At 58.1% G+C, this 22119-nt stretch overlaps 2 protein-coding genes across 7 annotated transcripts in view; one reads left to right on the top strand and one right to left on the bottom strand.

Moving 5' to 3' along the window:
* TTC21A (tetratricopeptide repeat domain 21A) overlaps positions 1–11814 on the bottom strand; it is a 29177-nt gene extending 17363 nt beyond the window's left edge. The window contains exons 1-8 of the mRNA XM_036333213.1: positions 11683–11814; positions 10224–10353; positions 8862–8972; positions 8013–8179; positions 6608–6730; positions 4405–4562; positions 1139–1223; positions 569–667 (exon numbers count right to left, since the gene is read on the bottom strand). Coding sequence (XP_036189106.1) covers positions 569–667; positions 1139–1223; positions 4405–4562; positions 6608–6730; positions 8013–8179; positions 8862–8972; positions 10224–10353; positions 11683–11709 — 900 coding nt within the window. The 5' untranslated portion in view covers positions 11710–11814. The remainder of the gene's footprint in view (positions 1–568; positions 668–1138; positions 1224–4404; positions 4563–6607; positions 6731–8012; positions 8180–8861; positions 8973–10223; positions 10354–11682) is intronic.
* Positions 11815–11899: 85 nt separating this feature from the next.
* Positions 11900–21547, top strand: GORASP1 (golgi reassembly stacking protein 1). 6 transcript variants are annotated; one of them, XM_036333206.1, is made up of 9 exons: positions 11900–12059; positions 14539–14619; positions 15087–15290; positions 16747–16833; positions 16959–17089; positions 17341–17713; positions 18436–18586; positions 19061–19210; positions 19436–21547. In XM_036333206.1, the coding sequence occupies exons 1-9, from the start codon at positions 11997–11999 to the stop codon at positions 19711–19713; spliced, it is 1518 nt and encodes a 505-aa protein (XP_036189099.1). In that variant the 5' UTR covers positions 11900–11996; the 3' UTR covers positions 19714–21547. The 6 variants fall into 6 exon arrangements, with proteins under 6 accessions (XP_036189099.1, XP_036189100.1, XP_036189105.1 ...); XM_036333207.1 differs by lacking the exon at positions 15087–15290; XM_036333211.1 differs by lacking the exon at positions 11900–12059 and having other exon boundaries at positions 15071–15290.
* The last annotated feature ends 572 nt before the right edge of the window (positions 21548–22119 follow it).

Here is a 22119-nt window from a genome sequence, read left to right as displayed (position 1 = left end):
GCCCACGGTTCTGTCCCCTGAGGCCCGAGAGCCACCCCTGTTCTTACAGCAAGCCCTTCTAGTGAACCCTGCTTTGAGGCTGATGGGGCTGACAGAGGCCGACGGTTTGGCGGCCTTGCCTGATGTCAGAGAGGCCTCCTAGACGGGCCGGCCTTCCCGGGTCGCTTCCGCAGAAGGAATATGGGAGTTGGGTGCCCTGTACCCTGAGGCCACAGCTGGGCATGGCTCTGCTGTGCAACAGCCATACTACCACCCTCTTCCCTGAAAAGAGGCGCCACCCACTCTAAAAGTGCTGCCTGACGGCATCTCCCTGATCTTCTTAGCATCTCTGAGGGGCACCTGGGCCGAGGAGACAGGGCCCACATGACACAGGTGTTGGCCAGAGGCAGGTAGGGGCCACAGGGTGTGGGCGATAAGTCCAAGAGGCCAAGTTTGAACCAGAGAGAGGAGAGGTGGAGTACACAGGGAGCTTCCAGGGGGACCATAACCCCCCCCGCCCCCCCCCCCCCCTGGCTCCAAGGGACACAGTGAGAAGCAGGAGTTCAGAACCAGGAAAGCGCCTTCTTACCAGTCTGCTAACCACAATAATTTTTTTAAGATGGAGGCTTGGATTTTGGGGTTCTCTTGTCTCTAGTGCCTTAATCAGATTTCTAATGTGATCGGCAGCCTGCAGGGACAAAACAGACGATGTCAGAGGCTACGTGTCCAACAGGAGTTGGGCAGAGGTTCTCCACTCCGGCTGCGTGTCACCATCAGCTGGGGAACCTTACAAACACCCACCCCTGAGTGCCAGCCCCCGAGACCTGGATGTAACTGGACATGGGGGTCCAGGTATTGGCATTGCTTCAGAGCCTCAGAGGGGAGCTTTCAGGAACATTGTCCATCGAAGAGCTGGCACTGCCCCTTGGGTGTGTGAAGAGAAGCTGCCCTTTCACACCCACCCAGGCAGAGCCTGGGGCCAGCTGTCACTGTGCCCACACCGAAGGGCACCAGGCCAGCAGCCGACTGCCTGGGAGGGAGGAGGGAGCCAAGATCCAGGGAGCACCCGCCAAAGCCTTGGGGTTGGATGTGCTATGAGGGGTTCCTCCATGGCTATGTTTGTTTCAAGGCTCAACTTCTGAGTCCTGAAAGAACTTACTGTGGTCATGTTTCCTTCTCTTGCAAGCTCGTGCACAGCTAGAATTTGGTAGGCATCGATATTTCTTTTATCTTTTTCTAGGATTCTGAAAGAGGAAGAGGAGCCACATGAATGGAGAGTATTCCTAGGCAAGGCGAGGATGGTGTAGCAGCGTCAACTTCTGGTTGTCTTCCACCATCCATTCTCCCCTCTTTTAATACTAGAACTCCCGAACTGGTGGGACACATGGCGACCCAGAACAAAAACTACACTTCCCAGCTTCCCTCTGCAGCGTAGGTGTGGCCATGTGATTGAGTTCTGGCCAATAGGATACACACTCAGGTGCCCAGTGTGATATCCAGCGGTGCCCTTCCAGCATGCCTTCCAGTTCTTCCTTTGCCTCCTTCCTGCTGGCTGGCACGTGGACCATGTGAGCCACATCCTAGGGATGGTAGAGCAGCGAGACAGAAGGGGCTTGGGTATCCTATAGCCCTGAACCACCAGTCAAACTTTTTCCTAAGAGAGGAACAACCTTTTATGTTATTTAGGTCATGTATTTTGGGGTGTCTTTGTGAGAGAAGCCTATTCGTATCCCAACGCACACACACATGAGCATGGTACCAGGGTGTGGGGTGGGGCAGGAGGTGCACGCAGCTGCAAGATGGAGAGGGCACTTTGGTTTCCATCCTCTGCCATTGTGAGGGAGGCTGTTTCTGGTCATATTACAGACTTTACAACATTCTGTTTCTTCATAGGAAACTTCATACCTTTTCAGTCTAGTCAGGGAATGGCCTTCTGTTTCATAGAGGGTTACTCTAATTAACATGTAGAATTCAACACCATTAGGCACAGTCCACATTCAAGGAGTTCTAACCATTTACAATGCTTGTGAACCTCATACATTTGGAGAAAAAAACCACCACTTGTAAATGATTTACAGACTAAAGAATCAGAATGGATATCAGAAAGTTCTTAGAACCAAATGATAAAAAATATGTAGCTATTACTAAAATGGTACCTCAAGGGCCAGCCGTAGAATGAAATGGTTATACAGAGGGGCCTTGATTTAGGAGTGTCCCTACTAACGAGTTTTTCCGAGATAGAAGCCGGCTCTCAGCGATTTTTTGCTTTGAGTTGACAGAGTAATTTGAGTTAACGAGCTCCTTAAAAAGCTCCGTCAGGGAACGAATTAAACTCGTAAGTCAAGGCCCCACTGTATTTTAAAAGAAGATTGAGAATGGAGGCGCCAGACTTTCAACTCAAGAGTTAGAAAAAAAACACACAAAACAACAACAACAAAAACCCAACAGAATAACTCCAAAGGAAGCTGTTGGCAGGAAATAATAAAGAACAGAAATTAATAAATTAGAAAACAGACATAATAGCATCAACAAAACTCAAAGCTGGTTCTTTCATAAGACAGATAAAAACGACACATTATTTTAACACTGCTGAAGAAAAATGAGAGAGGAGGGAAAAAAGAAATAATATTAGGTATGACCAAAGCCACACATCTGGAAACAGCAGAGATTTAAAAGTGGGAGGATTCCATGATCACCCAGAGCTGGCAAAGCTTTGGGGAGGAAGGTGTCAAGGTGTGAGGTGCAACCCCCTGGCACCAGACTCTGTGTTCCTGTGCGGGGGGAGGGGGGGGCGTGGGGGGGGGCAGCAGGACTTGGGCAAGGGTGGCCACGTGTGCCCAGGGCTGTGTCCTTTCCAGCCAGGTGCTTCTAGATAGCCGGTGGGCCCAGGTCGGAGGCTCCAAAGCAAGCTCCTGACCTAGCTCCTGCCAAGGACACTGGCCAGGTATCAACAAAGAGAGGGACGCTGGGGGCCCACAGAGTCACTGCACCTGTGGGGCCCTGCAGGCTGAGCAGGGTGGGATCACTTTAAAAAAAAAAAAAAATTTTTATTGATTTCAGAGAGGAAGAGAGAGGGAGAGAGAGATAGAAACATCAATGATGAGAGAGAATCATGGATTGGCTGCCTCCTGCACGCCCCACACTGAGGATCCAGCCTGCAACCTGGGCACGTGCCCTGACCGGGAATCGAACCATGACCTCCTGGTTCGTAGGTCAATGCTCAACCACCGAGCCACGCCCGCCGGGCAGATCACTTTCAATTTCTACCAGCCCCGCTCTCTCTGAGACGCCAGTTCCACTCATCTCCAGAGGAATGACCATCTCTTCACAGGGAAGGAAGAGGTTTGTTTGTGTGTTGTTTTCTTCCCAGCTGTTCTGTGCATCATCACAGAACTTATTAACAATTCATAGTGACGCCTGGGGCATTTAGGGGGAAAAAATGGAAGATCCACAAACTCTTTTCAGGGAGAAAATCAGTATCATACATTTTAGCATTACTTGATAGAAACAGTTAAAGCCTTAGAGTTAAAAAGACAAGCTTCAGTTATCTAGAAAACACCATACTCAAAAAAAAAACCAAAAAACTCCCATCAGACATTCCTCCCCTGAAACTGTCTTTAGCTCTCTTCACAGCTACCCTTGGCCTTGAGCTTCCAGTCTTAGTAACTCCTGAAATCTCCGCCGTTTTGAGGACCTGCCCAGCCCTAGACTAAAAGTCTTCTCTCAGTCATCACTGACCTTTTCCCCCTAATGGTTTTTTATTTATTTTAAATTTTTTTAACATTGAAGGAACCATATTCTTTTTTTCTTTGTTTTTTGAAACATACTTGAATTTTCATTGATTTCACAGAGGAAGGGAGAGAGAGATAGAAACATCAATGATGAGAGAGAATCATGGATTGGCACCCCCCCTACTGGGGGTGGGGTAGGATGGAGCCTGCAACCCCTGCATGTGGCCCTGGTCTGAATCAAACCTGGGACCCTTTAGTTCGCACTGACTCTCCATCCACTGAGCCAAACCGACGAGGGCACCCCTAAAGTTCTTATTAACATAAATCATATCCATATTTAAAAAAAATTAAATAGCACAGCAGTCCTTAGTCCCCTGCTTTCACCCTGTAACTCTTGCTGTTTTGGGTTCTATAGGCAGCTCCCTCCATCTTTCGTCTAAACGACATGCTCAGACCTCGTGGGATGCCCGTTTCTGATTTTTCCCTGCAGACCACAGGGGCTGGCTTCCTGCCGTGGCAGATAGGTGTCCTCCCTCTCCTCCCCCTCATGATGGGATGCTATCAGTACTCACAACTCCCCTGGTGACAATTTTTACTTTTTTGGTTCCACCAAATACACAGTATCTCCCACCTCCCCACCTTGCACGATAGGAGCATATTAGGGGCATGGTCGCCCCTCGCCCTCGCCCCTCACCTGTGTCCTGTTTCTAGCGCCTGCTCCCAGTCCTGCCGAGCCAAGAACAGCTTCATCTTGAGGATCCAGGCGGGCAGGAAGCTCTCCGAGACCACGGTGATCTGGTTCACCACCTCCAGGGCCCCCGAGTAGTTCTGCTGGGTTATGTGGTACATCGCCTGGAGGAGCCGAAGAGCCTCCATCAGTGCCCACGGAGGGTGGCGGCGATGCCAGTGTCTCCACCAGGTCAGGAGCAGAGGCGGACGCCTGGGCACCCAGTGGCCAGTCCAGGTCCACCACAGTCCTGGTTTCCAGGAGGGGCAAGGCAGGGGCATCAGGGAGAGAGCTGAGCTGTGAGCAGGCCTGGGCCTCTTGGAGGCCATGCGAGGGCTGCCCCCTAGGGACAGAGCTGGGGTTGCAGGCCACTTGCCAATTCTAGAACCGGCCCATTCATTTCCCATCCGCTTTCCTGAAGTTTGTCACTGAACACTGCCCCCTGGGGCCCAGGACAGCAAATTGGTGTCAATGAGGGTTTGAGAGCTCCTCTACAGAAGGTTGTGGGGCTTTTTCTGTGTCACGGCCGCTGGGCTGGGCTGGCCAGTGCCAGCCACCAGGTTCTCCTGGGTGCGTCTGACTCAGGAGTGCCTGCGGGGTAGGGGGCAATGCTCCTAAAAGACTTGAACCCGCACCCTGGAAAGGCTGAGAGGATGCTTATGTTGGACCTATAGCAACCTTCCGCGGGGGGACTATTCTAAATGAAAACGTACAAATAAACGTGTCACCGCAGCACTTTTTCCAAGTCTGCAACTGGAAACAACCTCAATATCCAAATAGGAGAGCCGGCTGGCGAGTTACGACAGCCCCATTCAATAGGGGACTGGCTCTGGGTGGCCATTCCAAATGGCGTTTGCTGATTACAGCTCACACGAGGGAAAGAGCCCAAATGATAACATGCCCCATGATGGTGACTCTATTGGATAACCACACGACCCACCACCCTACGGTGGGGGCCCTGTGTGATCCCCTCAGGTCCAGGAGAGTTGGCAGCTGGTGGCTCTCAGGGGAGCCCCCCTCCTGGAATCGCCCTGGACCAGTGGTCATCAAACTGCGGCTCGCGAGCCACATGCAGCTCTTTGGCCCCTTGAGGGTGGCTCTTCCACAAAATACCACGTGGGGGCGCGCACGTACAGTGCGATTGAAACTTCGTGGCCCATGCGCAGAAGTCGGTATTTTGTGGAAGAGCCACACTCAAGGGGCCAAAGAGCCGCATGTGGCTCGCGAGCCGCAGTTTGACGACCACTGCCCTGGACTGAAGGGAGCTGCCTGCTGCCAGGTCATCCCGTTCCCCGGGGGGCGGCCCACACTCAGCATCTTGTCAGCCAGGCGGGCAGTGAAGGGCCATCCCAGCTCCGCAAGTCCAAGCAGAGCGGGCCGGGACCTTCGCTGTGTCGGCTGTACCACCCAGCCTCTCCCTCTGCCCAGTCCCACTTCTTTCTCCTTCCCCACAGGTGCCGGTCCCAAGGGTGCTCCCTGAGAAAGGCCCCGCATGATAATCTCCATGAAAAGCGGCCACGGTACACCCCGAACCCACACACAGAAGAAAGACGGGGGGCACCGCCCTGGAGAGTTAACATGAGCTGTTAGCAGGAGTGGGAGGGCTCAGGGCGTCATTTTCATTCATCTTTTGACTTTTTAGACTTCTGCTTTTTAATGAGTGCGCACACAATTCGTAAGAAAGATATACACAAACAGAAGAGAATAAAGGGGTCGATTCCCTCTTAGACTGATTTAGTGAGCGTCACATAAGGAACGAGGAACTTCATTTAAATGAAGATCAGAAAATACAAAAACACAAAGCCATACCTCCCCCTTCACTGATGGCCAACCAAGTGACCTGAGCAGGTGGGAAGAGAAAAGGTGACATGAGGAGTATGCGAGAGAGATGCGGAGAAAGGGGGCGGTGAGCAAAACCAAAGGCAAACAAAGCCTGGAAACGCTAAGGCAGGACAGGCCCTGAGGCGGAGACCCTGAAGACGCCATGCAGAACGAGACAGGAACCCAGACTGAGCAGGAAGGAGCTGGGAACTGGGCTGGCTGCTGTGTGACCCTGCCCCCGTCTGCTCCCTGTCCTGGAGACTGAGGGTCGGGGCTGAGGTCGCCTGGTGGGTCGCGGGCTCCAAAGGCCCAGTCAGCGCTACCCACTCCCCTCCTCCCCGCTGCCCACCTTTCCCAAAAGCCCCAGCACATCTTTGTTGTCCTGAACTCCTTGTTCCAGGTACTTGATGGCTTTCTTCGCAGTTTGGGGCTTGTCTGAGGTGAGGTCCACCAAGCCTTTCAGCACGTAGCCCTGGGATAAGAACAAGAGGAAAGAAAGATGAGGGCTCTGGTCCTGCTGAGCCTGGAGTCAGCCCGTGTCTCCTGCCTCATGTCCCACCAGGTGTCACCGCACACCTGCGGCCCCGCCAGGCACAGCTGCATGCAGATCCCGGGGCAGCCCTGCTCGCTCTCACCGCCAGGCCTTGCTTTGTCCCTAGCGTCCCTTTGCCTGCAATGCCCTGCTCAGCACACGTCCCCCAAACCAAAGTATTTCCCCTGATTAACGACCACTAGTCTTTAAAACTCAGTCTAGGCGGCCTTCCTCGACCTTCCGGGCTGGGGTTGGGCCCTCCCCAGGACCCCCAGCTCTCTCGCTGAGGCACTCTCACCCCTCTCGTCATGGCCTGCTTAATTTACACTGCGCTCTGGAGGCCAACATGGGGCCGCTCCTGCTCTCTGCAGGTGAGCCGGGCAGGCCCTCTGAGCAGGCGAGCAGGAGCCATTCTGCGCTCACCAGCCCTGCCGGCCCCCCTCCAGCCTTCACCCAGCCTCTCCTGGCCGATGGGGCAGGCAGGGAGGGTGGGGGGCTCAGAGGAGCCCTAGGCAGGGTGCCCGCCCTGGAGAATCCCTCGTGGCCTGGACCAGCGTTTCTCCACTCTTCCATTACTGCCCTCCTGAGGAGCCCTTTTAGACATTTCCCCCCTAATCATTCCCTCCCACGCCAGGAAATTTTAATATCACAGATATACTGTGATACGTGTTGTATGTATAGCTGCGCCTTCCTCCCAGAGCCAGTTTTCAGCCTGTTGGGGGGGGGGGGGTGATATCTCCGCTGCTGGGAATGCATGGCCCCGGCTGAGGCTGCACTTCTGCTCTCAGGGCGGCTCTGTGCCTGGGAGGTCTCTGGTGTCTGAGCGCCCCCTGCGACCCAGCAGATCCGTGTCCTCGAGAAGGACACGCAGGCCCAATGCAGCTGGTTCATCTACTTAAACAAACAAACATGACATCTGGACTTTTAGCTAAAAATCTTCTGATTTCTAAATGTCAGCGATGAATTCAAGATTTTTAGGATATATAGTGCAGGCCACGGGGCACCTATCTGCAGAGGGGACTCTGGACAAACGTCAGTTTGTCCCGGACTAAAGCCCCGAGACACCCTGGGTGGGGTCACTTCGAGACCCTGGGTCTTGGCAGTGCGGGCCGGGCTGGGACCTCCCCCCATCCCCGTGGCCGTCTGTCCGTGGGAGTAATGGCCGCTCTACTCTGATGTGATGGGACGCTGCTGTCACCCTGGTGACGCCCGTGGCGAGTACCTCTCTGGCGCCGTTGGACAGCTGCAGCATGCGGTCGATGTACTCCTTGGCCTTGTCATGGCGGCCCATGAGCCAGAGGAAGAGGCCGGCGTAGTAGAGGGCAATCCAGCTGGCCGTCTTGCGGATTTCCTTCAGGCTGCTCTCCAGCTCCTGAATCGCTTCTTGGTCTGTGAATCCGAGAGAGGCGTGCGGGCGAGGAGGTGTGCCTGGTCCCGCAGGGGGCACCGAGGGCCCTGGTGGCTGCCTCTGGACACTCTGGGGCGCCCACAACACATGGAGCCAATGACACGGCAGTCCGGGGCCTGGAAACAAGGCACACTGGCCCCGTGGTGCCCCGGGCGCTGCCCAGGCCTGGACTTGGGCTTGCTGTCTCTTCTCCTCGGTGCCCAGGGTGGATAAATAAAAATATGCTGAGCAGACAGGCCAAACCCGAATCCCTCACCTCAGGTGCACAATTCATTCTGGGTGGGGGAATAGTAGTTTGTGGTCTCTTGGAACCTCTCTAGGGAAGTGGAGATGAGTAATAGAATTATTTATATCAGTGTGATTTTTCCTGACAACAGCTTGGCAAAGGAAAGCAAGGTGTCTCCCCAACTCTTGGGGTCTGGAAGGAGGACCCCTCCCACTGTTATGCTCTCTGCCTATGGCTCCCACTCAATGGGGCCTGGGCACGGGGTCTTCTTTTGAGGCCTTGCAGGGAAGGGGAACAGCAGCCACTCCTCAGAGGCCAACAGAACCTGCAGCCACCAGGTCACCTATGTCCTTCTGCAGCCCTGGAGGGGCTGGCTCCCGGAGTGGGGCTATCTTTCCCTGGTGGGGCCAGGCCGCGCTGGGCAGAGCTGCACTCACCGATGGTTTTACAGCACTTGTGAGCATAAATGAGGGCCATGATGGAGCACAGGGACACGTCTGGGTGATTCCGGAGGCTCTCCAGGCTGCTGATGGCATCCTGGATGTGCTCTGCCAAGTGAGACCACGTGGTTATGCTTTGGGCTCCAGGCCCAGAGGGCAGAAGGCTCCATGGCAAGTACATGGGGATCCTCATTAGGGCTGACCCGAGGCTTGGCACCACCTGGCTTGACCCAGAATCAGAGGACTAACTGGTACAAAATGTCCCCAATGGCCTGAGGTCCCTGAAGACTGACGCTCCTTGAAAAGGCTGCTGGCACCATGGTTCAGGCTGCCAGGGGTCGGAGGGCTTGGAGCTGAGGATGTACCCGTGGATACACAAGGGATACCTAGGAGGTTGAGATTTTTGGCTTGGGAAAGTTCTGGAAAAAGAACCTCAGGGCATTTCTAGTTAGTTGCACAAGAGCCAACAATTACATTTATCCCTCCATGTCCACTGACGTTGGCCATGGGCAGCTCAGCCTGTCCCTAGCCCAGGGTCCTTCTGAATGTCTGAGTCAGCACCTGTATGGGCCCTGCTCCTCCCCTGTGCCACGCCAGCACGGCCAAGGGTGACCCTGAGTGGGTGTAGTGAAGGATTTAGAAAAGACAGACAAGAGAATGAAAATCTGGGTCTTGGTGGGACCCTGCTTCTTTGATGGAGAGACAGACAGCACCACGGACTACACGCCGTGTCTTTATGTCCAGATTCCACGAGGCAAAGTAAGGGCGTGGTCAAGATGTTTACAACAGTCTCGTGGGTTTCGATCCTACTCAAGTACAGGCACCTGAACTCTATCAAGCCCACATCACTCAGGCACCTGGGGCCACGTGTTCGGACCATAGGTTCAAGCTCACAACCACAGCTGTTGTCTATAATTGTGCTGGGAGGGCTGTGCCCTCCAAGCTGGGACTTGCACATGGCCATGAGAGGACTGTGCCCTCTCATCAGTCCGAGGCCTGAACCTGTCCAAACACTGTAGCCGCTCTCCACACCCCCCTGCCCCTGTACCATACCTGCTGGTACCCACACCCAGCACTTCCTCCTTTTCCCGCACTATCAGCTCTCAGCTTCCAACCTCGGGATCAGTTCAATAATCGTGCAGTCATTTCTCCACCCACTCGTTGTGCAGATAGGGAAACTGAGGGGCAGAGCAGCAGTAGTGAGCCCTCTGAGGTCTCAAAGGCGACTACCTATGGATGGCACAGGCTTCTGCGGACGAGCCTGGGGATGACTGGGGGTAGGAGTGGGCGTCTGGGTGGAGTCAGTGTTAGTGCTGGGCTAGTGCCCAGGTCAGGAGGCCACCAATGACGAGTCCTTACCTTCCCTGAAGGCTCCATAGGCCTTAAAGAACTGCAGCACAGGGTCATTGCTGAATTTTTCCAGGCCCGTGGCCGCGGCCTGCTGCAGGTGGTGGAAGTACTTTTCCTGGTTGTAGTAAATGATCCCAGCCTGTGGGAGGGGAGACACCTACTGCAATAGCCCTTCTCCGTCTCTGTTCTGACCTCTCCCTCCCCTGTTCCCTGCTCCTCCTCAGTTCCGTGAAGGAAAGAGAAAGAGAAAGGGAAGTTTCTGGCCTCATCCTGTTCACCAGGCTCAGGAGCAACTCCATGCAGTTTCCCCAGGAAGGAGCCTGGAGGTGTCTGTCGTGGAATTATCCACAGATTCTGGTTCAAAGGTGGAAAATTCAACTCGAGCTGTCTTAGGAAGGGGCTCAGGGGGAAGAAGGGGGACCAATACTAAGAATAATTGCATCAGGAGTTAGTTACAACTTATTGTGGCCTAACCACCTCTGGAAAGTGTACCCAGGGCTTTACGTCCATTACCTTCTGCATCATTCTCTTCACAGCCTTCCCAGTTAAGAAAGCTGAAGGCCATGGTGACCGTGGCTTGACAGAAGTCACACAGTAACAGGGGCTGAGATTTTAAAGTGAGTCTCACTTCCCCTAAGGTTTCTGGGTGCTGGGGTTGGAGACAGATGTGGTTGGATTGTAACAGCCTTGTGGGCCATATGAAAGGGCCCAGGCATCATCCTGAGGATAATAGGACGCAGTGGGAATGGTTTTAAGCAGGGGAGAGGGACGTATTCAGATGTGCGTTTTTGCAAAAACCACCCTGGTGGTTGTGTGTGTGTGTGTGTGTGTGTGTGTGTGTGTGTGCGCGCGTGCGCGCGGGGGGGGGGGGGGGGCGGGGCTGGGTAGAGGGGGGATGGCTGGTGAACAGAGCTGAAGCAGAGAAACCAGTTGGGTGGGGGACTGTTACAGGTGCCCAGGGGAAAGGTGGTGGTGACCCAGGGCTCCGAGGTAAAAGTGGGTGATCTCAGGAGACATTTAGGAGTAGACGTTTCTTGCTGATAGATAGGACCAGAGGATGGGTATGAGGAAGAGTTAAAGCTGGGGGATCAAATGGTGGTGCCATCTACTGAGGTCGGGGACACAGAAGAGGCACCGGCAGGGAAAGGGGAGCTGATGGCAGGATGATGGAGACGGGTTGGGGGCGTTGGTTTGGAGGAGCTTGGGGAGAGGACTGGGTGGGGATGCCGATTTGGGGCTCATGGTGCACAGAAAGCACCAGACGGGATGCCCTCATCAGGGAGAGTGAAGCGAGAAGGGACAGGACCCCAGCAGCAGCGGAAGACAGCCAAGTGCGGGTCAAGGGGATGGCAGGAGCAGGTCCAGAGGGGGCCGGAGAGCGGCAGGGCTGGGGTGGAGGGTGGAGGGGTGACCGGGCTAGGGGCGGAGAGTCCCAAAGGGAGCGCCCGGCAGCGCCCGGGCCACGCACCATCAGGGAGGAGTCATTGCTGTTCATCTCTGGACGCCAACGGCTCGGAGTCCGGGTCTGGCGGGGCGGAGCGGGGCCGGATGCCGGAATCGGGGTCCAGGGCACGCCTCTAACCGCCGGCCGCCGGCGGCGCGCGCGTCCTTGGAGACGGAGCTGCCGGCCGGTTGCTAAGAGCGTCAGAATCCGGGGTGGGCGTGGCAAAGCGTCCACGTGACCAGGCGCTGGTAATTGAGCGCCGAGAGGGCGAGTCGGCGCTGGTGGCACCGGGTCCGCGCTGCGTTCGGGGACGCTGGCGCCGGGGTCGGGCCGCTGCCATGGGCCTGGGCTCCAGCACCGAGCAGCCCGCGGAGACCTCCGAGGGCTTCCACCTGCACGGGGTGAGTCGCTCCCGCGGCGCCGGCGACCGGGGCCGGGCGTCCACACCGACGCCGGGCGTCCACACCGACGCGCCGGGACGCCTCGGCGCCGGCCCCCGGGCGGCGGAGGCAGGGACCGGCCCTAGTGCGGCTGCCCGGGTGGAGGGTGAGGCCCCCTGGGCGAGGGGAACGGCCCGCGAGAGGCGGCCCCGCGGCAGTCCCGGGCCCGGCCGGTCCGCGGCAGCTGTCAGCCCGGCGCCCGCCCCAGTGCCAGCTGTGCAGGAAGCGGGAGCGTTTCCTGGTCGGGTCGGGCCCCAGCAATAGCCCTTCTCCCGGGCGGGTGTTGCACCAGCCCCAGGCGGGACGCGTCTGTGCACGGAGGTCGCCTGCGTGATCGCCTGCTGTGCTGTGTGTGCCGCGCTCCGTGCTGGGCCTGGACGCGGTCCCCGCTCTTGGGTCCGCGGGCCGGGAAAACCAAGTGGACGCCAGCTGCGGGGGGCTGGCGGGGGCGCACACGCCGCCCGTCCTGGGGCCGGGAAGGCTTCTGGGGCTCGAGGACCAGCGCTAACCAGCCGGGGAGAGCGAGAGAGCCCGCAGCCGACAAGGGGACAGCGTTTGCAGCAGGGGAGGGTCCCGGGTGAAAGATCGCGGCGGGTCGCGAGGGTCCCGTACGTAGCCCGATGGGGATCTGGGGGTCGAGATTTGTACTGTAGAGAAGGAGGGGTTGTAACGGAGGTGAGCAGACCAGGGGGGCCTCCGACCACTGGGTCAGGACCCCGCTTCCCTTGTGTAGCGTGGATGGCTGCAGAGACCGGTGCGAGCTTGTCAGTTCGGTGCCTGGCTGTTGCCTGGTCTCTGTGTTGTGATGGTAGGCTCTGTGGGTGGGGGGCTGGGGGGTTGGACGTGATGGGAACTCCCAAGGGAAAGCCAGACAGAGGGTCATGCTTGCTACGGGGGTCCTGGGGAGGGGGGGGGGAAGAGGTGTAGTGGCAGCAGCACAGATAATTTCTTCTGTAGGGCCATAGTGGTCAATGACAAGGCCCAGGGCCAGGGCAGTAAGTACAGCCAGGCGGAGCACAAGGCCACAGGAGAGGGTAGAGGGAGGCTCTGGGTGGCTGGGAGGGGGCTGGGCCTGGAGACTGGGGGCCTGAGCCTCTGGACCTTGTTAATGGTGGAGGGCAGCAGTAGTGGGCAGGTGCCAGGAGCCGGGTCTTACCAGAGGGAGGTGGGGTGGCTTAGAGTGGCCCCCGAACATGGAGGAGCGCCTCTTCCAAGCTCTCTCTGATGAACTGTCCTTTGGTTTTCAAAAGCCACGTAGTCCCAGCTTTCCCCTAAAGGGGTGGGGTCCTGGGGCTCTAGTAGATCCTCTCATTGGAAGCCACGGCAGCTTCGGAGGTGGCACGCAGGGGCTCGGTTGGTGACGCTGCCACGAAGGAGGCCAGGGGTGGACTGGCTTTGATCCGAAGGCTCAGCGGTGAGCTGTCCTTCAGTTTGGGGGATCCACGCCTGGAGGGGCTGGTGGGTGGCGGAAGCCCAGGGCCTTCCCCTGGCAGAGGTGAGCAGAACCAGAGGCCACAGGAACCCCAAGCCCTCTGGGCTGGGGCCTGGCAGATGCCTGGTCATCAGGGCCTCAAGCGATGACACCCAAAGGCCTGAGGGGTGGAGCCCACCTTCAGGGTTGGGACCTGAAGGGAGATAATAAAGGCCGCATTGTTCGGGCAAGGCTCTGTAAATGGGGCCTTGGAGAGGGATTGCGGCTGCAGCTGCAGCCCTGGTTGCGGTGCTTTTGGAGATGGGAGGAGTTGGGAGTCCAGTGCCGGGAGGGAGCACCTTTGGGCCAGGAATGACTCCTATGCCCTGCATGGGAGCGGAGGCTGAACTGTGAGGCGCGGACTTGGCACTGCTCACCAGGCCCCGTGGCTCAGGCTCCTTCCTGCCCCTGCGGTCTGCTCTCCTCAGCAGCTCCCATCACCTGCTGGGCTGACCTGGGATCTGTCACCACAGGGTCTGGGGCCCTCTGGGATCTGGCCACAGGCTGCCTTCCCTGCTGCCTCTTTTTGGCCACAGCCCTGGTTCTATCTCTCATGGGGCCCTGCCCACTTCTGTACGAAGGGCCCTCCCTTTCTGTCCACATCTTAACCTTTCTGGGAAACCCTCCTGGCGTTCCCTGTAGGCCTGCGCCACCCTGTTCCGTGGGGCCTCCTGGTAGCCCCCAGACTGCCCAGGGCTCTCCTACGAGGCATCCCTGGAAGCATGATCTGTGGATCATGGTCAGGGAAGAGCAGTTTTCCTAAAGAGGAAAAATGTGTGCCCGGGAAGGTGATGGGAGAGGAGGGAGGTCACCTTAGCAGTGCCCGCGTGCGGCCTGCCCGGGACGGTTCATGCCAGTGCCCGTTTCCTCGCTGGCACACGGGGCGTGGTGATGGTCTCTGACATTGAGGGCCAGGGCTTCTTGGAAGTCACGGGGCGGGCTCCGTGACCGGCCTCTGCCCTGGGACAGGTGCAGGACAACTCCCCAGCCCAGCAGGCCGGCCTGGAGCCCTACTTTGACTTCATCATCACCATCGGGCACTCGAGGCTGGTGAGCTCTGCCGTGTGTGTGTGTGTGTGTGTGTGTGTGTGTGTCCGTGTCCCGTATGCCCCAAAGGAGGCTCCAGCCCAGCTCCCACCTCCCTTTTCTTCTCCCTGCCCAGCGCTCAGCTCCTGAGCTCTCTGGGGTGGACTGGAGATCAGTGGACTCTTGGAGCTGGCCACGGGGCCTAGGGGCCTGCCTCTTGGGGCATGAGAGATGTGAGGGCTCTGGCCACGGGGCAGCTCAGAGCGGGACAGCCTGCAGTGCCCTGAACCCAGGAGGCTCTTTGATGAGTTTGTTGTGCTTTCTGGGTCAGAGGGGGAGCTGAGGGAGGCCCATTTAGCACTACTTGGGGGGTGGTGTGGCCCTGCTGGGGCAGCAAGCCACCAAGGCCCTTGCCCCACCTCAGACCCAGACTTGTCTGAGTGGCCGGATGGGGTGTGGGGGTCCTTGGAGTCAGCACCCTGCCCCCGTAGAACAAGGAGACTGACACGCTGAGGGACCTGCTGAAGGCCAATGTGGAGAAGCCGGTGAAGCTGGAGGTGTTCAACATGAAGACCATGCGGGTGCGCGAGGTGGAGGTGGTGCCCAGCAACATGTGGGGCGGCCCGGGCCTGCTGGGCGCCAGTGTGCGCTTCTGCAGCTTCCACAGGGCCAGCGAGCATGTGTGGCACGTGCTGGTGAGTGGGTGGGGCTGGGCATGGATGTGGGTGGGGCGAGGAGTGGGGCATTCGGGCCACAGGCCAAGCACTGCAGGGGAAGGTGGTGGGGCCAGAACACGTGAGGGCGTTTGGGGGGAAGGGGGGTTCCTGGGGGTGGGGAGTAGGGTGTGGGGGCAACTGGGACAGGCCCAGTAGCCAGGTGGGCTATTGGAGGACTCCCTGAGGGCAGGGTCCTTCTCATTCCAGTGTCCAGAGAGGGCAGCTCTTTACCTGCATGGCGTGCCCTGCCTCTTGTTAGCCGTATGCCTTTGGGCACTTGTGACCCTCTATCCCAGGGTGGGGAACATCCAGCCCGCGGGCCATGTGAGGCCTGCAAAATCATTTAGTCTGGCCCTGCCAAGGCATGAGCGGTGAGTTAATTAAATGTTTGACCAAACAGAGCAGGCTATTTTTAAGTTGATAATTTTGTGTGGCCCTCGAGTGTCATTATAAATATCCAAATGGCCCTTGGCAGAAAAAAGGTTCCCCACCCCTGCTCTTTACATGGTTTCTTATTTCGAGAGGTGGGGCTGCCACCTACTGGAGGGTGGTGGTGCCGCCACCGTCGCCTTGGTGTGTTTTTCCGGCTGGTCCTCTGAGACGCCTGGGCACTGGGCTGGTGCCTAGGGCCTGAACCTTGTGAGTCTCGGTGACGGAATTGTCACAGACGTTGCTGTCAGTGTCCATCACAGTTACACGTGCACACGTGACATGTGCGCCCACTGATGGTGCCCAAGTTCGCAAGAATGCTTGCTCCCACGACCTGGTAACAGGAGGGTGCCCTGAGTTGGAAACTGGCTGGCTTTCCAGCCTCCTCTGTTGCTCACCGACTTCTCGGGGAGCCTTCTCAACCTTAGACCTACCTCAGCTTGCCCACTAGTGCCACGGGGCGAAGATGGAAATCCCTGTGCATTCCTAGGAGGCTGGGACGGGCCAGTGGCTCACGGCTCCTCTAAGGGAGAGGGTGATCCTTATACCCAGTCCTGCCCACTGCCCTCGCCTCCATCCCCTCCCCAGGGGCCTTAACAGCCATGCAGCTGGGCGCTGACTGTGGGCCAGAGGGTGGCTTTCATTCTTTGCATATATTACTTGTAAAATCTTCTCAGCAACCCTATGAGTGAGCACTGCATGTCGCAGTCTTGATTGTTGGGAACCTGCAGCTGAGTTTGGTTAAGTATTTGTCCAATCGCCCAGCCAGCAGTTGGTGGAGTCAGGAGTTGAACCCAAGGCAGATTCCAGAGCTCAGTGCTGTGAGCCATGCCACGGTACTGCCCTCTGCTGGGGAGGTAGGGGAATTGGGGGGTAAGGCAGGAGAGTCTGGGCTCCAGGCCTTGGCCTGGGGACAGAGGGCAAGTGTCCTACAGGCTACCTGGAGAGGCAGCTCCGGCCCCCCTCCACGCCAGTAGTGAGGTTATGGTTCTCTATTCTTCCCCAGGATGTGGAACCCTCTTCGCCCGCCTCCCTTGCTGGCCTGTGCCCCTACACAGACTATGTGATTGGCTCAGACCAGCTCCTGCAGGAGGTGAGGAACCCGAGGCCCAGCCCTCCCCAGACCCCAGATGGGTGTGGAGATGTGGGTGCTGTCCATGGGAAGTGCCTCCAGTTCCAGCGCTGGGGCCAGGGCTCAGGCCCGTGTGTTTGTCCCAGTCTGAGGACTTCTTCACGCTCATCGAGTCCCACGAGGGGAAGCCCTTGAAGCTGATGGTTTATAACTCCGAGTCCGACTCCTGCCGGGAGGTGTCTGTAACTCCCAACGCAGCCTGGGGTGGAGAGGGCAGGTACTTCCGGGAGTCGGAGGGCTGTAGGGTGGGGTCCTGGTGGGGCCCTGGATGGGCCTGGCTGGTGGGCATGGACCCCAGAGCCCCGTGGTGGGGGGTGGAGGGCTGGGCCCTGGTTTGGGGATCCTGAGGCTGACCATGGTCCAGGAGGCATCCTTTTAGCCCCCTCACTGCCATTGGTGGGTGGGGGTGGCAGGCATAGGAAAGGCTGTGGGACAACTCCTGGATTGAATGTTTCTGGACTTCGGCAGTCTGGGGTGTGGTATCGGCTACGGGTATCTGCATCGGATCCCAATCCAGCCCCCCAGCTACCACAAGAAGCCACCTGGTGCCCTGCCACCTGGTACCTCGCCACCTGGCACCCCACTACCTGGTGCCCTGCCACCTGGTACCCCATCACCTGGTGCCCCGCCATCTGGTAACCCGCCATCTGGTGCCCTACCACCTGGTACCCCACCACCTGGTGCTCCACCATCTGGTACCTCACCACCTGGTGCCTTGCCACCTGGTACTCTGCCATCTGGTACCCCACCACCTGGTGCCCTGCCTCCTGGAACCACCCCCCTGGACTCTCCTGCCCCTCCTGGCCCAGAGATGGGCTCCAGGCAGGGTGACTACTTGGAGGTACGTGGGGAGCACCTGTCGACTAGGGGATGTGGGGAGCTTCATGTGGACAGAAGGAAGAGAGTACTGGAGGCCCCTAGGAGGCCCACCTGCTTGTGGGACCCAGTGGGAACAGGTGGGCCCATTCTGGGACCATGAAACCCGCTCTGGTTCTCCTGCCCCTGAGGTGGGGAGGTGAGGCAGTAGTTGTCACTCACATTTCACGAGTGGGAAACAGGCGCCGGGGCGGGCGGAGCCTGCGCTGTGCCTGAGTCTGTGGTAAGGCTGGGCCAGAGGCTGGGCATCAGAGTCCCCCGGGCTGGTTGTCCGGCCGCGTCTGCAGGAGAGTGCTGGTCTTGTCTTCATGGCTGTTGAGCAGGTCCCCTGATGCCTTTAGGCACGGGGCTGGTGCCTGGGACCTGTGCCCGGGGCATGGGAGGATTGCTTTCCAGGCATGCTGGAATTCAGGGAAGGCCCTTCCTTCTTGGTCATTGACGGGGCCCAGCCAGATGGGCACCTGGGCTCCTCAGAGCGGCAAGACTGCTCCCCCTCCGTGTCGGCACTGCCGGGGAGGCCAGCCAGGCCCGTCTGACTTCACATCACCTGTAGAGAGGGGCTGACCGCCAAGGCTGTTTGCTCCTTCAGGCAGAGCGATGCTTCTGGGGCAGCTGGGGGCTGGGGTGAAGCTGGACTACACTGTCCCAACCGCCCGCTCCCTGTGCCCTTTTCCCTGGCTCCCCTAGGCCCTGCTGCAGGCACCTGGCTCCGCCATAGAGGGACTGCTTCCTGAGCCTGGGCCTCTCAGCTCTGGTGTGCGTGACCTCGGGGAACTGCCGCGGCCCATGGAGACTCCTCTTCAGCCGCCGCCTCCAGTGCAGCGAGTCATGGACCCAGGTAGTGAGCAGGTCCTGGCAAGGAGGCTAGGAACCTGCCACCCCTGGTGCCGAAATGGGCCCCAGGCTCAGGCCTGGACTTTGGCAACAGAACCAAAACCTTCCTCAGACCTACTGACCCCTACTCTGTGCCAGGATGGTTGCAGGTGACCTCATACAGTGTGTAGACGGGGAGACTACTCTCCAGAGAAGAGAGGTGCCCGCTCAAGGCTGCAGCACATTGGGGCCCGAGCAGGGTCTGGTCCTTCTGCCACTGTGCCACTCCCATGATGCCCAATGCCAGGCCCCCTTCTTTCCTTAGAAGCAAGCAGTTGGGGCGGGGGCGAACCTCTGGGTTGGGTTGGGGGCATCACCACAGGCTGAGATTAGTCTCAGGCTGAGCCAGGTGCCCCAGGAATGGGGCTGAGGGAGCCAGGGGACTGGCCTTCAGCAGGCAGGGTCTTGTGCTAGCAAAGAGCTGTGCCCCTTCCCCTAGGCTTCCTGGACGTGTCGGGCATCTCCCTCTTGGACAGCAGTGCTAGCGTCTGGCCCAGCCTGCCCTCCTTCCCAGAGCTGACCTCCACCGCCGTGCCAGCCGCAGGGCTGGAGGACGTCGGCTCCAGCAGTGGCTCTCACGAGCGTGGCGGTGAGTGGCTTGCACCCGCAGAGGCCTCTGGGAAGGCTGCCCTGTTTCTCCATGGGTCAGAGGCTGGCGTGTGGGAGGAATCCGGCCATGTCAAGGTGTTTGTACACTGGCTCTCTCCTCCCCCTCAGTGTCTGGGGTGGGACTTGGAGGTCAGTGGGGTTACTGCCCCGGCCACACAGGCCCCAGGTTCTGCAGGCCTCCTGAGCCCCCTCCTGTGTGTTGCAGGTGAGGCCACGTGGTCTGGATCCGAGTTTGAGGTCTCCTTCCCGGACAGCCCCGGTGCCCAGGCCCAGCAGGACCACCTGCCGCAGCTGACCCTTCCCGACAGCCTCACCTCTGCAGCCTCGCCGGAGGACGGGCTGTCTGCTGAGCTGCTCGAAGCTCAGGCCGAGGAGGAGCCGGCAAGCACAGCAAGTCCAGGTCTCAGGGCGGAAGCCGAGGCAGCCAGCCAGGCCCAGCTCGCTACCCCCGAACAACACCCTGGGCAATGGCAAGGCCCCTGATGGCATTTCCTGAGGTCCAGGTGTGGGGAGGCAGCTCAGGCCACACTACGGGCCCAGCCCCTCGCCTGATCCCAGCCCAGTATGTCCAGCTTCCTGGGCTATGGCTCCGAGTGATGTGTGGGGACTTCTGTAGGTGAAGGGCTCGTGTCCACTCACCCTGCTGGTTTCCAAGAAATGACCTGCCAGCATCTGCGGGATGGTCCTGGCTTTGGGGAATTGAGCCCTTGTTTGAGAATCTTAAGCACATCTTTGGGGTGGTAGGGAGCTGGGAGCAGCACCCCAGGGTAAACCAGTTTGGCGGGAGCTGGGGGAGGAGAGGAAGGCTTCTTTGCTGCTCGTGTGGCGCACGGAGCCTTGGTGGTGGGGAGAGGAGGTGTGGGCCTTGGGGAAGGGCATCTTGGCCATGTACGCTGAGGCCCAGTGCTTGCTTCTGCGTGGTCACTGGCTTCCCAGGAAGCAGCAGGGCCCAGGCGTGATCAGGTGTGGCAGTGGGGTAAGGGAGGAAGGGGTGGGTGTGGTGTTTGCCTAACTGCTTTGCAGAGCTTGCCTTCCTGCACAGCTGAGCCAGTGCTATCTACTGGAAGGCACCCCAACCCTGGGGACCCTTGAAGCCCCAATTACTGTCTCTTCTGTCATGTGCCCCCATCCCTGTGCCACACTGCACAGCTGGCTCAGGTTGACTGACATCTGCCAGCACAGCTGGAGAAGGGAGGCAGTGAACTTGCCCACCTCTCATGGGAGAGGAGGGTTGGAAATTCTAGAACCTTCAGCAGATACTCATCTGTGCTTAGACCATGATGTTTCTTCTTCCCCCGGGCCGACACCCCACAGACCTAGTATCTCCAGTGTATCCCCTGTCAGCTCCCAAACTTAAACAACAGTCTCTTCTACATACACAAGGCACCTGGCCAGCCCCAGTGGTGAATAAGTTATAAATTTAAATTCACACTCTCCAAGCCAGTCCTGACCAGATCTCTTTACACACAGCTCTCCCCACAAGGGGAAACGAGAGGCCAGGGCAAGAGTGGGTGAGGGCCCTTCTGTCCTTTCCCAGTGTGTGTGTGCTGTTCCTCCTACCACCAGGTGCCTTGGGAGGCTAAGGCATGCATGGGTCTTGTGCTCTGTCCTGCAGGGGTCCTCACCTGCCCCGGCTAGAGTCCCTTGCCTTCCCACACTCTGTGCTTGTTGCCATGAAGGCTGCCTCTGGCCTTGTCCTCTCGTCTCTGTCCACATTGAGTCCCCACTGCTGCTTGATTTGTAATGTTCGCATGTACAAGGAAATTCAGAGCTCTTAGGCCCGTAGCACAAGGACGATCAGCCGAAGGTGGCACAGGCCAAGTGTATGGAGGGAGGCCCCCAATTAGTGAACACTGAGTTTCTAGCACTCTGATCGCACAGACAGCGAGCCCTGTCCAGCCCACCAGCGCAGCCACACTGCAGACAGGAGGCCTGGGTGCAAGGCCAGCGCCGGGGCCTGCTCCTGGGCTGCCTGGGAGCCCAGCTCCGCCTGCGGAACTGCAGGAAGAACAAGCCCAGGGACTGCTCCGAGGGCAGGTCTCTGTGCTGCAGCCTGGCCCCCTGGCCCCGGCACCCTCACCCAAGGGTTCTGGCCTTCCTTGCTTCACACATGCCTCTTCCCAAGTTGCAGGATAAAGTGGATACCAATGCTAATCATTTCCAGGGTAAACAGGAAAACCAGGTTTCTCAATTTCTCTATCATCTGCTCTGAAGGAAAATGACAAGTGAAAAAATAAACATGTACTATGCTTTGAATATTTTAACTAAAGCCTTTATTCTATACAACTGTGAAATACAGATTTTTACCCTTTTGGCATTGCAGACTGTCCACTTTTCTGGAAACTTACTGGTTTGACGGGAAGAAAAGAAAAAAGTACAACCATGCTGGGGTCAGATCTATGACAGGAAGGGAGCACAGCCGCCCCTCGAGGTTCGGGAGCACGGGAGCAGGGCAAGACGGCCCAGCAGCAAAACCCTCCCTTTAGCCCAAGGGCCCCTCATGCAAACATAACAGGGCTGGTAAATGAGTTTGGTGTGTTTTCTGACATGAATTCACGGCTATTGCTAAAAAACGTGCAGCAAAAGTGCACTGTTGTATCCAACAGATAGAAAGGGCTGTTTACAAAAGAAGTGGGCTGCTCTCTGCGTGAGGGAGGAGGGCTCAGTGGAAGTGGGGCTCACGTCCTCAGCCAGCGGCAGTGACCTGTCCACTTCCCAGAGGCGGCTGCCCGCGGTGAGGGAGGGAGGGAGCCCTGTCCCTACAGCTGTGCGAATCCCAGTGTCTCAAACAGGAAGGTCTGGACCGAGGCCCATCAGCTGCCTTCAGCTGAATCCGTGAAGACGTAGAAAAGAAACCCTTCCTCACCCCCGCCCCGGGCCCCGCTGCTA

The sequence above is a fragment of the Myotis myotis genome, unplaced genomic scaffold, assembly GCF_014108235.1.
Source record: "Myotis myotis isolate mMyoMyo1 unplaced genomic scaffold, mMyoMyo1.p scaffold_m19_p_13, whole genome shotgun sequence".
NCBI lineage: Eukaryota > Metazoa > Chordata > Mammalia > Chiroptera > Vespertilionidae > Myotis > Myotis myotis.
Note: the sequence above shows the minus strand (reverse complement) of the source record. Positions and strands in the feature narration are given on the sequence as shown.